At 42.4% G+C, this 14,297-nt stretch overlaps 1 protein-coding gene across 4 annotated transcripts in view; it reads left to right on the forward strand.

The window, feature by feature from the left end:
• Window positions 1–12,344, forward strand: part of RIPOR1 (RHO family interacting cell polarization regulator 1) — a 203,909-nt gene extending 191,565 nt beyond the window's left edge. For all 4 annotated transcript variants that reach the window (XM_066582639.1, XM_066582640.1, XM_066582637.1 and 1 more), the window contains exons 20-22: window positions 1,621–1,704; window positions 3,683–3,773; window positions 10,938–12,344. In XM_066582639.1, coding sequence (XP_066438736.1) covers window positions 1,621–1,704; window positions 3,683–3,773; window positions 10,938–11,035 — 273 coding nt within the window. In that variant the 3' untranslated portion in view covers window positions 11,036–12,344. The remainder of the gene's footprint in view (window positions 1–1,620; window positions 1,705–3,682; window positions 3,774–10,937) is intronic.
• Window positions 12,345–14,297: the final 1,953 nt, after the last annotated feature.

Consider the following 14,297-nt stretch of genomic DNA (forward strand, 5'->3'; position numbering starts at 1 on the left):
AGCGGCCCCCAGTGTGACAGCGACCTCCCGCAGCGGCCCCCAGTGTGACAGCGACCTCCCGCAGCGGCCCCCAGTGGTGGCAGCGACCTCCCGCAGCGGCCCGCAGTGGTGGCAGCGACCTCCCCAGCGGCCCGCAGTGGTGGCAGCGACCTCCCGCAGCGGCCCGCAGTGGTGGCAGCGACCTCCCGCAGCGGCCCGCAGTGGTGGCAGCGACCTCCCGCAGCGGCCCGCAGTGGTGGCAGCGACCTCCCGCAGCGGCCCGCAGTGGTGGCAGCGACCTCCCGCAGCGGCCCGCAGTGGTGGCAGCGACCTCCCGCAGCGGCCCGCAGTGGTGGCAGCGACCTCCCGCAGCGGCCCGCAGTGGTGGCAGCGACCTCCCGCAGCGGCCCGCAGTGGTGGCAGCGACCTCCCGCAGCGGCCCGCAGTGGTGGCAGCGACCTCCCCAGCGGCCCGCAGTGGTGGCAGCGACCTCCCGCAGCGGCCCGCAGTGGTGGCAGCGACCTCCCGCAGTGGTGGCAGCGACCTCCCGCAGCGGTGGCAGCGACCTCCCGCAGCGGCCCCCAGTGGTGACAGCGACCTCCCGCAGCGGCCCCCAGTGGTGACAGCGGCGCCCCGCAGCGGCCCCCAGTGGTGACAGCGGCGCCCCGCAGCGACACCACCACCCTCTATTCAATATTTATCTGCATGTTTAACATTTGCTAGCCTATGAACTTCTGATCAAATAAGCATTGCAAGAGTTTTGATAAAGATTGATATAGTTGACTTAAGGCCCACTTAGACACAACGATTATCGCTCAATAGCCGTCTTTTGAGCGATAATCGTTGTGTGTAACTGCACTGACATTGTGCAGTTTTCGTTAAGTAGACGCTGATTGTTGACAACGATCAGCCTTATCAGGAATTCACAGCGGGATACAACTGATACTACTGTTTCAGCTGTATCCCGCTTCCTGAACACAGGCAGGGTATGAGGAACACAGTGCTCCAGCTGTGTTCTTCATATTCCGCACGGAGCGCACAGCTGTATACCAGCTGAGTGCTCCGTGAACAGTCAGGGTATGAAGAACACAGTGGTCCAGCTTTGTTCTTCATCCCCCGCTTGGAGCGCTCGGCTGTATAACAACCGGACGCTCCGAGCAGCGAACAGCTGGATACAGAAGACAAGCGGCCCTGCTTGTCTTCTGCATCCCCTGCTCGGAGCGCAAGTGATCACTCAACCTTTAACCCTTTGCAATCCAATTTTGGATTCAGGGTTTTCTAGGGGGCTTTCTCTTTCTGCCATTATACAATGGCACCATCTGCTGGCTAGAGCCAGTACTGCAGTATGTGTCATGCCGGATAGGCCACAACAAAAGAGCGGCCGGCAATATACAGTAAGAATACCCTGCCGGCCGTCGTCTGACATTGGAGCTGTACAGCCTTCAATCAGAATGTCTGAAGACGGCAGACAGTGGATTGGAAGGGGTTAAGCGATCACCTTGCGCTGTAAAGGCACACAACGGTTATCACTCAAAAGTCATCTTTTGAGCGATAATCGTTGTGTCTAAGCCAGGCTTTAGTCAAGTGTGATTTTAGGTATTTGAACATATAGATCTTCTCCTGAATGTATGTGTCTTATAGGCGCTTGTGTCTTACTTGGAGCAGCTGGAAGATGAAGATGTACATGTGCGTGTTGCAGGCTGTGCTGCACTGGGATGCTTAAAGGTAACTGGTAGAAACTATATGAAAACTAGTTACACCTATTTGAAAATCAAACGTCTGCCACATTGATCAGCTTATAGATTAGTGAACCTAATAAAAGGGCCACAGAAATAAATGGAGAGGATATACTATAAATATACCCACAGATTGTGCAACACCTTATGGTGTCACAACAGTAATCCAAAATTTAGCCCACACAAATCTTCCAAATCCACAGATTAGCATCTCAGGAACACCAGATAAACTACACAAAATTAGGTGGCATAGAAATACAACATACAATATATACACTTGCATTTATATCTCCATCCCTCTCCTCTGTGGGTTGTATCCTCTTTCCCCATATATGTAAGATATCTTCTTTCCACATCGGAACAATTTCTAATACTTATATTCTCCACTGATGAGTAATAACCTCTCTTATTTTAAATTGATCAGTTTGTTAATTTTAAAAGTGTGCATATCCATTTAAAGGGGTTGTCCCGCGGCAGCAAGTGGGTCTATACACTTCTGTATGGCCATATTAATGCACTTTGTAATGTACATTGTGCATTAATTATGAGCCATACAGAAGTTATAAGAAGTTTTTCACTTACCTGTTCCGTTGCTAGCGTCCTCGTTTCCATGGAGCCGACTAATTTTCGCCGTCTAATGGCCAAATTAGCCGCGCTTGTGCAGTCCGGGTCGTCTTCTTTCCTCAATGGGGCCGCTCGTGCTGGATGCCGGCTCCTTGTAGCTCCGCCCCGTCACGTGCCGATTCCAGCCAATCAGGAGGCTGGAATCGGCAATGGACCGCACAGAAGCCCTGCGGTCCACCGAGGGTGAAGATCCCGGCGGCCATCTTCAGCAGGTAAGTAAGAAGTCACCGGAGCGCGGGGATTCAGGTAAGCACTCTCCGGTGTTCTTTTTTAACCCCTGCATCGGGGTTGTCTCGCGCCGAACGGGGGGGGGGTTGAAAAAAAAAAAAAAAACGTTTCGGCGCGGGACAACCTTTTCACTACCGGGGGTATTTGGATATCTTGCGCCTTTTAATAGCTAATACAATTTTCATACTTTTGATATATACATATAAAACCTAAATTCAAGAAAAAAAGGATTTAAACCAGCATACTCATATATTTTCTAAAATTAAACACCCTGCACATTGTCTAATTGCGATTTTGAGGCAGAATTAGGCCATTTTCAAATCTTCGTCAAAATTGGCATGTTGGAAATGCGGCTTATTCTGCAGGTTCCTGTGTAATATTCTGGTACATGTGAAAGCACCCCAAAGCTGGAAAGTAAGAACTTGTAAAATGTAAAGATTATGCAACTTGAAATGTGCTCCTCTAAATCTTATTCAAACTGCAGGCATCATGTTATAAAGCAGGAGAAGCTGAGCAGGTTGATATATAGTTTTATGGGGAAAGATTCAGTATAACTCCTATTTTATTCATTTATATCTCTGCATATACTGAGCTGAACAGTCTAATGGGCGGAGCCATCAGTGAATAACTGTACATATAGAAATAGCTGTCAATCGCTGATGGGACCGCCCAGTTCGGAATATGCAGAGGTTTAACCCTTTCCAATCCACTGTCTGACGTCTAAAGACATTCTGATTAAAGGCTGTACAGCTCAGATATCAGAAGACGTCCGGCAGTGTATTCTTACTGTAGTTTACTGGCCTCTCTACTGTCGGGGGGCCTCTCCAGCATGTCCCATACCGCAGTACTGGCTTTAGCCAGCAGACGGCGTCATTGTATAATGGCAGAAAGAGAAAGCCCCCTAGGAAACCCTGAATCCAAAATTGGATTGCAAAGGGTTCAATGAATAAAATACAGGTTATACTGACTCCCTCCCCATAATACTATATATCAGTCTGCTCAGCTTCTCCTGCTCTATATCATGATGCCTGCAGTTCAGAAAGCATATTTATGCTGACAGGTTCCCTTTAAATTGCAGTAACCAGAATTTGTTTTTTTTTTCTGTATATCCACAGGCCAAAGAAAGCATAGAACAACTTGTTTACTTGTGCCAAACAGACAAAGAAGAAGTGAAAGAAGCTGCCAAACATAGCCTGATACTTTTTGGTATGTGAAGACTAAGGCTGCCTATGCACTTTTAGATAGCTGTCTGATGAACACTCGCACGGCCTGCAGCTATCTTGCCCAATAGTCCCATGCACATGCCCTCTTGGTTCAGCCGAATGTAGAGAGGAGAGAGCCACTGCCCAACACCTCTGCCTATCTCCTGAGAACAAAAAGCATAGGGCAGTTGAAATACAATCCAACCAAATCTATGGTCTCGGTTTCACATGGTTTCCATCCCTATCAGTTGAAGACTGTATGCAGGATTTTGTGGCAATTCTTGGTGCAGCTTTTGAGCCAAAGGCAGGAGTGGACTCAAAGGGAATGGGAAAGGATTGACTTATACTTCTCACTACTAGATCCACTTTGGGGTTTATATTTAAATATAATGCTTCAAAAACTTTGTGTGTTTCCAGCCTTAATGTTCAGTGCGGCACTAGGCATCAGGCAGGATGCCAAACTAAAGGGGCAGTGCATTCCTTTGGACTTCGCTTCTGCTGATCTCTGAATCCTTGTGTCACTGTATTAGGACATTTGGCAGAAGTTGCAACTTTAGGCTTCATGTTGGTGTGCAGAAGTATTCGCGTTTAAGCTTCTTTTCTTATTTTACATGGCTCACCCTTTAAAGGGATTTTCCAGTGTGATAAATTCTGGTGATATGACAGCACTTTCTGATTCATGTGGGTCTCATTTTTGGTACATTCCCCAATCCTGAAAATGAAGGTGCTGTAGCTCTTTTTCAGGGCTACATCTCTTTCAAAGTGTTTCCCTACCTAGCATTGTTCCTGGCTACCAGCTATGCATGGAATTCTAGCATGCCTCCATTTACTACTGTGAATCTGTGCTAATGATATGCCATCACTTTCTGAGAGGATCATAAAAAAACATGGATTGAAGGACTCTGAATACATGAGATGTAATAGAAAATGAGAAAAATGGGGTGTCAAGAGTATCAGATGCCACCAAAAGAGAAAACGACAATCGTGCCCAAAATTTTTAAGACTCCCAATTTTTGTTTTTCAGTGGTGTTAGCTGTTTTATTGAGATTTTTCTATGGTACACCAACGTAATAATCTAGCATGTTAGGCTGAAAAAAGACACATGTCCATCTATTACCTCCCTTTCCCAATGTTGATCCAGAGGAAGGCAAAAAAAAAACCATGAGATAGAAGCCAACTTTCCTCATTTAAAGGAAAAAATTCCATACTGACTCCCAAGTCTGGCAATCAGAATCTCTGAATCAACAACCCTTTGAAGTAATCAGTGACTGCAATATGTAATATTGTTACATTCAAGAAAGGTGTCCAAGCCCCATTGAAACTCTTCTAGTGAGTTTGTCATTGGCACATCCTGAGGCAGAGAGTTTTATAGTCTGACTGCTCTTACAGTAAAGAACACCTTTCTATGTTGGTGTAGAAACCTTCTTTCCTCAAGATGTAAAGGATGCCTGCTTGTTACAGCCACAGTCCTGGGTATAAATAGATGATGGGAGAGATCTCTGTATTGTCCCCTGATATAGTTATACATAGTTATTAGGTCACAGTCAGCCGTCTTTATTTTTTCTAAACTAAATAACCCATATTTTGATAACCTCTCTGGGTATTGTAGTCCGCCCATTCCATTTACTAGTTTAGCTGCTCATCTTTAAACCGACTCAAGCTCTGATATGTCCATTCTCAAGTACTGGTGGCCAAAACTGTACACAATATTCCATGTGTGGTCTGACCAGTGACATATAAAGAGGAAGAACAATGTTCTCATCCTGTGCCCATAGACCTCTACTTATGCACCCCATGATCCCATTTGCCTTATATAATAACATAATATGTTAGGCTGAATGAAGACAATGTTCATCTAGTTCAGCCTGTTTCAACCCCTAGTTGATCAAGAGGAAGGCAAAAACCCCAAGAGGCAGAAGCCAATTAGGCCATTTGGGGAAAAATTTCCTCCCGACTCCTTGGCAGCAGCTGCCTGACACTGTTTGCTTCAGTTAGGTTTACAGTTAACTAAAATCCCCAGTCCTTTTCCATGTCAGTGTTACCCAGTGGTTTCCAATTTAGTGTGTTGTGGTGACACATATATTTCACCTGCCCTTGTGCATAACTTTACATTTATTAGTGTTAAACTTCATTTTCTGCCCAATCCCTTAACTTATCCAGATCCATTTGTAACCTATTCAGTTTTTTTCATATTAATTACTTTACATAGTTTTGTATCATCTGCAAATATTGATATTTTGTGCAATCTTTCTACCAGGTCATTAACAAATCTATTAAAATGAATAGGGCCAAATACTGCCCCCTGTGGTGCCTCACTAGCAACTGTGACCCAATCAGAGTTGTTGTTGTTAGCTGTTAAGTCGTTCACGACCCTAAAAGCGAGCTCCCTCCATATTTTTCGGTTTTGCACTGCTTCTTTCACTTGTGTGATATCCATGCCAGTATCCGCTCTGACAGTATTAAGCCATTGTTTACTTTGGTGGCCAGGTCTTCATTTGCCACTGATCTGTCCAAACATTATAGATTTTTTACTAGCGACTCTGCTTGCATTAAGTGACTAAAATAGGCGAGCCTGGTCATCTTTCCCTCCAGTGATATATTGAGTCTTATACGATTCCGGACTTCTGTTTGTTACTCTCGCCATCCAGGGTATACGTAGCAGCTTACGCCAGCACCACAGCTCAAGCTCATCAATCCTCCTATCAACATTTTTCGCAGTCCAGCTCTCACATCCATACATGGCTATGGGGAAAATGGTGGTTTGCACTATCCTGTGTTTACTTGCTATACCGATATCCCTACTTTTCCAGATTTTGTCCATGTTGCGGTTTGCCCCAATGCTATCCTAGATTTTATCTATTGCATACATTCTTCAGCCTGGTCAATTTTTGGGCCAAGAAAGATGAAGTCTCACACGTATTTTATGACCTCATTGTCTATTTTGATGTGAATTTGGCCATTTTTTGCAGTTGTCATAATTTTAGTCGTATTTAAATTCAAATAGAGGCCTATTTTTTCACTTTCCGTTTTAATCCTACATATCAGCTGCTTCAGACCTGCTTCTGTTTCTGCAAGCAAGGTTGTGTCATCCACATAACGGAGATTGTTGATGTTTCTTCCACCTATTTTCACCCTGATTTCCAATTCGTCTAGGTCCATTTTATGCATGATCACTTCCGCATATAGGTTAAACAAGAAGGGTGAGAGGATACAGCCGTATCGGACATTCTTCCTGATCCCAAACCAAACTGTGTCCCCATACTGTGTCCTCACAGTGACTTCTTGATTGGTCTAATGTGATTTTATTAGCTTGACTAGAAGTGCCGATATGCCCAGCTCTTGTAGGGCGTGCCATAGCTTGTCATGATCGACGCAGTCAAAGGCCTTGATGTAGTTGATGAAGCACATGTAGATATTCTTTTGGTATTCTCAAGCTTTTTCCATTGTTGATCGCAGGTTTGCAATATGGTCGAGGGTGCCGCAGCCTCGCATATGGCCTTTCATGGCTTCTGCTTCGACTTGTTTGCAGTGCTCATTCCAGTCCATTTCCTTATCCTTTCTTGCCACTCGCTGAAAATTGGCATTTAGTTGCTGAAGTTTGTCTTTGTTGCTGTCCGCCTTTGCTGCTTTTCTTTTATCAGCTATTTTGAGGGTTTGCTCTGACAACCAGTAGAGTCCTTTTTTCTGCTTCCTATAGGTGAGATGTTTACTGTCTGTTTCCATAACTGTATATTGTGCCATAGTTCCTCTAGATGCTTTTCTGATGTGTCAAGAAGTTTGAATGGCTTTGCTACCTCAATAGTGTATGATTGGGGGATTTTAGAGGTGTCAAATTTTCGCAAGGGAGCAACTTTCTTAATGCTACAGAATTTGATCCTAATCTTAGCTGCAAGGAGTTCATGATCAGTGCCACAGTCGGCACCAGGAAAGGTTTTTATTGCAACGACTGAACTTTGCCAACAATGATTTCGCGGGATGTAATCAATCTGATTTTGATAGAGGCCATTGGGAGATGTCCACGTGTACAGTGGAGGGGGTGGGGTTATTTCGTCCCCTTGCATCTCATGGGGCATTTCTTTTTCTTTTGTGAATATACTTGAGAAGAAACTATTTGATAGATCCCCCACCCCTCCCTTCCACCATATCATCTTCTATGTTTTCTCCTGCATTATTTGTTAAAGGGCCAGTGCTTTCAGTGCAGATCTGTGTACCATTTATATAATTGAAAAATAGTTTAGGGTTATTTTTGCTCTCTTTAGCAATCAGTCTTTCTGCCTCCTCCTTGGCAGTTTTTATCTTTTCCTTACTTTTTTTTACCTGTATGTTTTTAGCGCTTCTTTACTGCCTTCTTGTTTTAGTAATTTAAATGCTTTCTTTTTTCACTTATTGCCCATCTTACAATCTTCTTGAGCCACATTGGTTTCTTCTATTCGTAGTTCTTTTATTTTTTAAATGTATGAACTGCTCGCATTATTATTAAGAATGTTTTTAAACTTCTCCCATTTGTTGCCTGTACTGTTATTTTTGAGGACATTGTCCCAATTAATGTTGCCGAGAGTAATTCTGAGCTGATCAAATTTTGATTTACTAAAGTTCAGGGGTTTTTTTTTGTCTCTCCCTGATAAAGCTTCCTATCGAATGACAGCTGGAAATTATTTAGATTGTGGTCACTCTTTCCCAAGTGTCTCTTAACCTGCACCCCTGTGATTCTGTCTGGTCTGTTGGTTAATAAATGCAATGGCTCTCCCTCTAGTTGGCTCCCGTACTAGTTGGGTAAGGTAGTTATTTTTAATTGTTCTCAAGAACATATCACCCTTGTGAGATCTGCAGGTTTTATCTTCGCATATTATGTCCAGATAATTAAAGTCTCCAATAATAATTACTTCATTGCAATTTGACACCTCCTCTATTTGTCATATGAATAAGTTTTCAATTTCTTCTGTTATTTTTGGTGGCCAATAGAAAACTCTGGTAAGTTCAAAGCCCAATCGCATTTTTTATCAAGCCATGTTTTCGTTATTCATACTAGATCATAATTTTCTTCAGACATTCTCACTTCAAGCTCACCCACTTTACTGACCAGACTACTCACATTCGTTGTCTTACTGTTTATACGGTTGTCGTTATTTGTATTCATCATTTTACTTACGGTCTAACAGCTGCTCTGACAGTACTAACTGTACAACCCCACACCCCCCACTTGACCCTCATTTCCATTCCTTAATCTCAGAACTCTGTCTACACTGTCTTCCCCCCTATTTCTCTTGTTGCCACCCCCGCTCTTCCTTCCTATTCAGCCGTCTTCGGCCCCTGGGTCATCAGGGTCCTGCCAGTCTGTGGAGGTCTCGCTCCTGTCAGCTCCCCAGAATATGGAAGCTGCCTGCTGCAATGTCCTTAGACACTTTCTCCACCACTATTTCTGCAGACCTCAGTGCTGCCTCCTCCTCTCATACACTCTGAATTCTAATCTGCATCACAGTTCCATGATGCCTGCTGGCCCTTCCCCACTGTGTCACATAAAGAGCTACACAGCGAATGGGAACTCTTTCTGGAAAATTCTTCATATAGTCCAATAGCTACATCCACGTGTTTTAGTAATAGGCTTAGGTTGTGTTGTAGCTCCTTGTTGTGGCCAAAGCTGATATTGCAGTCTACATTATTGTATGCCACAGAATGGCTGATGGAGGCAGTGAATGGGAGTGCAGTACATGGCTGTACCCAGGTTTAATAGTGCGCAGTGATTTCTGGGCTGCCTATAACAGTATTCATCCGGCACTCAATATCAGTCTTGAACGTGTCAATCACAGTTATCCAAAGTTTCAGTTTGTTTCTCTAACTGGTGCCCACATGCAAGATATAGAATCTGACTGAAATAAATGCAAGGCTCGTATCAAGGGTGTTCTTCGTGATTTGCTTCCAACATATCTTGCAGCATTTATGTGGAGAGAGAGGTCTGGCAAAGACTCATTTAACACTCTGCTTCTGCATATTGCAGAGCACTTTCCTGTTTAGGATTAGGCAGTATGATTATAATGTTTAAAATATTGGTCAGGGACCTATACATTTGTTTCAAATAAATTTTATGTCCTAGGGGACCGGATCTTCACTGCTTCATTTATGTCAAGTGAAGTTTATTTCCTAGGAAGGCATAATCTTCATTTAATCCAATGTATTAATATTGTTTCCAAACTTCGAGAATTGGTAAATTATTCCAAATTCATTACAATGGTGCATCTACCGGTAGTATGGTAAATGAGGCTTTTTTACACTTCTCTTCTTTATGCCACCTCATGGTTGCTATATATATGTGTCAGTATTTCGTGCAAAAAATGGAACGCATCTTTTTATAAATTTGGCAAATTTTACATCTTCTCTTAGCTGTACCCCTGATTTTGGAGTATTTTCAAAACCCCTTACTGCGTTATTAAATCCAAATACATGCAGAAGTGGAACATTCAACTGAGGACGAACAAATTGGGCTTTATGACCTAATGGCAAAAACCCAGCCAGATTGCTATACTTGGGTGTCCCTAGAAGGGCAAACTGTATACCTAGATATTATGGCACTTGCTCTTTTTTTCTAGCTGTGTATATTTCAGTCATAGTGCTCTCTCAGCCACACTCTACAATCACTTCTTAAAGGACTGTTCCCATCTCGGGAATTTTTGACTGAAATGAGGACAGCACTAATTACGAGGTGGTCTGGATGCCGGAAACAGAAAAGCTACGCTCTTTTCATAACTTCCATTGAAGTAAATGGGAGTTATACAAACAGCATAGCACAGTGTGCTCTTCCTGCAGCTTCTAAGTTATGGAAACTGCATAGCTCAGTGCTATACAGCTTGTGTAACTCCCATTGACTTCTATGGTAATTATAGAAACAATGTTGTGCAGGGCACTTGGCTATTTTTGTCCTCCAAACTACCCACGGCAGCTGCATTGACTGTGGCCAGAGGTGATTGGGGTCCTAACTCAAGATAGGTGTGGGTCGCACTTATCAGACTTTTATGGCATATCGTGTGAATACGCCATAAAAGTCTGAAATTGGAATACCCTTTTAAAAACTTAATGCTAATAAAATTTATATCACAATTCTGGTAGAAGTATAATTTGATAGCGCTAGTTTCTTTGTGTCCTTATTTGTTTGTTCTTTTGCATTTTAACATAGGAGAAGATGGTAAAATTGCTTGTCGACATTTGGAAGAAACACTAGGAAATCTGCCTCGACTTTTTGCACCTGGAGCAATGGCAAGCACAGCATTCTGAATATATCAGACACTAAATTTTGGAGATACCATAGACACTACTAGGAGATAAGCGGCACATAAGAGAGGAACTTCCAAGATCTGAGAGAGTGTACATGACAGTATTGCCAAGCATCTTTACTACGGATGGCTTTGTGGTGGATGCTTATGGAAAGCTTTATTAAAATGACCTACCTCTGACAGTTACAATGTTTAATGAAGCGAGAGAACAAGATAAGATCAGTAATGAGCAATGTCTACCAATTAATGTTCAAATATACAATCCATATGTTCCATTACTGTGTGGGATAATGCAATATGCAAAGAGTTTGCATTATGGAAGGCGCCTTCTCAGTGATGTTTGTAGAAAAATGTAGATTTTATTAATATATATGGCATTAATTTTATGCCTCATCATGTAAAGATCTGCCATGCATGCCCTCAGCGCATTACACATGTAAGTATATTATCCTGCGGCACAAGTGGCCACAAATATTTTTGTAAGGAACACCACTGGTCTATGTAAAATGGTCCTCGAATTCTATATTTTTTATTTTAATGTGAAATACGATGAAGAAAATGGCCCGATGGGATTTTCTTTCAGTGATAATCAGACCTTGTTATATAAATAAACTTGGGTAATGATTTTTTTACACCAAAATTAATAACCGTAACTATCAGAGTTGTTAACGGACAGTGCCATTTATTTTGTCTAGAATTCCATTCTATCTTTTAACAATACAGGATCTACATCTGCTGACATGGTCTAGGGATAGATATCTATCTATATATGTATGTATATATAGGTTTATTCTATTTAGTCACTAATTTAATTCACTCTATTAGGTTGTTATTACAGGTGCAGCCACAGGTAACGTTTGCATGCCAATTGTTGGGCTGAGCAAGGACTTGCCATCGTTTTGAAGATACAGCCCAGCATTTAGCGGTAAATCACAAACCCTACCGTCACCCGCTAATACTTGTGCAATAGCACCCTTAAGTCTAAAAGCAATTGTATTTAATTTGTAGTTAAGGCTGCCACCTAATCATAAATAATACAGTTGCAGCCGGCTTCTGAATGGTGTTGGATAGTAAAAAGAATGGGCGCAGCCACCCCGTTCAATACTGCTGATTGCTACCATTGCTCCTTCACTATTATATCACTTTCCACATACAAAAAGGGTTTTCATTTCTTTGTTTATGACCAAAACAAATACAGTAATTCACTTTTACATTTTTAATCCAAACATGAAAGGAAAAAAACTTCCATATGTTTTTCTTACTGGACAATTCTGTGTATTTAATTAAATAAATTAAAAAAAACTTGCAAAGCTGTGTTTTTTAGGTTCACTGAAAACTATTTAAAAAATTTTATTTTTTTTTAATGGATCTTCTCTCCAAGCCCTAACTGTTGAATAAATGGAAAATACTAAGAGCTTGCATATCTTGCTCTCAGGATCCATGTTGTACACGCGTACTTTTTGAGATACCATTGTAAAATATTTTAGGTGGCATGTTGTTGTGTCCTGGAATACAGAAGAATGATGAATGCAGAGACAACACGGGAGGGAGGTCTACAGGTAGGGTGACTTTGTGGTGTTCAAAAGTCCAAATGTTTTTCACCCTTCTGACTGGTTCATTTAGCTCCTTTAACCATATTTCCTTCAATTCATATTGACTAAAAAAAAAGAACATTGTTAGCGCAATGGAAGGCTCCAGGTATTTTCTTGTATTCCAAATTTAAAGGCTCAAGTTATGAGCTCCTCGAAGAATCAGACCGTTCACACATTTTGTGTAATCAACTGATTTCTCCCTTTATTTGCAAACAAATATTTATACCATTTTTAAATACATTGAAAGCAAGGCTTAGGCCTCATGTCCACGACAAGATAACATTTTAAATCCACAGCGTTTCTACCACACGTGTGATCCGCGCCCAAAGGGATGCATGGGACACCCGCAGGTAGTTAAATTCTGCGGATGTAATTTTCCCCTGAGACGCGGATTGCGTATGCGGAAAAACACCCGCAGCATGCTCCATTTTAGTGCGGGTCTCCCGTGGGAACGGGTCCCACAGGCTTCTATGGAAGCCGTCCGGATCCGCGGCACACCCGCAGCTGAATTTCTGCTCTCCGGCGCGGGAGAGCAGGAGTTTAAAAAAAAATAGAGTGCACGGCACATGCGCCGGGCCGAAGAAAGAAGATCCGGCCGCGATGGAGGGCAGATCTGCAGCGTCCGGACAGGTAAAGAAAACTCCGCACAAGCAATGACGTCAGTCTATAGGCAGGATTTTCTCCCAGGTCACACCCTGCCTGCATGGTAGCTGGTCAGTCTTGAATAAACTACATATATATTTTTAGATATTAATATAATTAATCACCCTAAATATTTTTTAAAAAAATTATATGTGACTATATAAAGTAAGGTTAAATTCCTATACCCAGTTTCCCTAAAAATAAGACCTACCATGAAAGTAAGCCCTAGCATGATTTTTCTGGCTTTTTGAGTATTCTTGAAATACTGTATATACTTGAGTATAAGCCGACTTTTGCAGCACATTTTTCTTATACTGTAAAAGCTCCCCTCTGCTTATATTCCAGTGAGAGACTAGGTAAAAAAAAACAATACTCACTCCTAGCCAGCATCTGTGTCCCCGGCGGTGTGGCAAGCTACTATGTAATTCTCCCCACTGTCATCTCTCTGCTCGGCCTTGAATTTCCCTGCCATCAGCAAGTCAGCCGGTGCTCAATCATTCACAGCTATTCAGTGAATGACATCACTGAATGGCTGTGAATGGTTCATCGAGCGCCGGATTGCAGGATTGCTTAGTGAAATTGGGAAAACTTTTGGAAGAAGATAAATCTTTGGGGGTGTTAAAGGAAAGGGAACTTTTCTTTTTATGTCCTACACACCAGTCAATGGCCCTATTTCACAGTCTCCCTTAGTTACATAAGGGGATTTTTCCCCCTCCCCTACGTCCCAGTGTTGCAGGGATCAATTCGCCCTGTGAGCAATTACGCTCGTTGGTGGATTGATCCCTGCAACCATTTGTGCAACAAGTACAAGGTTTCCTACAAGATAGCAAGAGTGTGATCCAGCAGGTCCATAATATCAAATGGCAGAAGACATTATGTTGGATACTTTGTGATGTAAAAGAACTTTTATTCTAGCATACCACACCATGTGGCGATGGAGGTGAACGAATATAATCTTCATAAATTCAGCAACTATGCATTAAAATTAAAGGAATTTCTAATGGAAAGTGCTTATTTTTTTTATTAAAG

This window comes from Eleutherodactylus coqui, chromosome 11, assembly GCF_035609145.1.
Source record: "Eleutherodactylus coqui strain aEleCoq1 chromosome 11, aEleCoq1.hap1, whole genome shotgun sequence".
Lineage (NCBI taxonomy): Eukaryota > Metazoa > Chordata > Amphibia > Anura > Eleutherodactylidae > Eleutherodactylus > Eleutherodactylus coqui.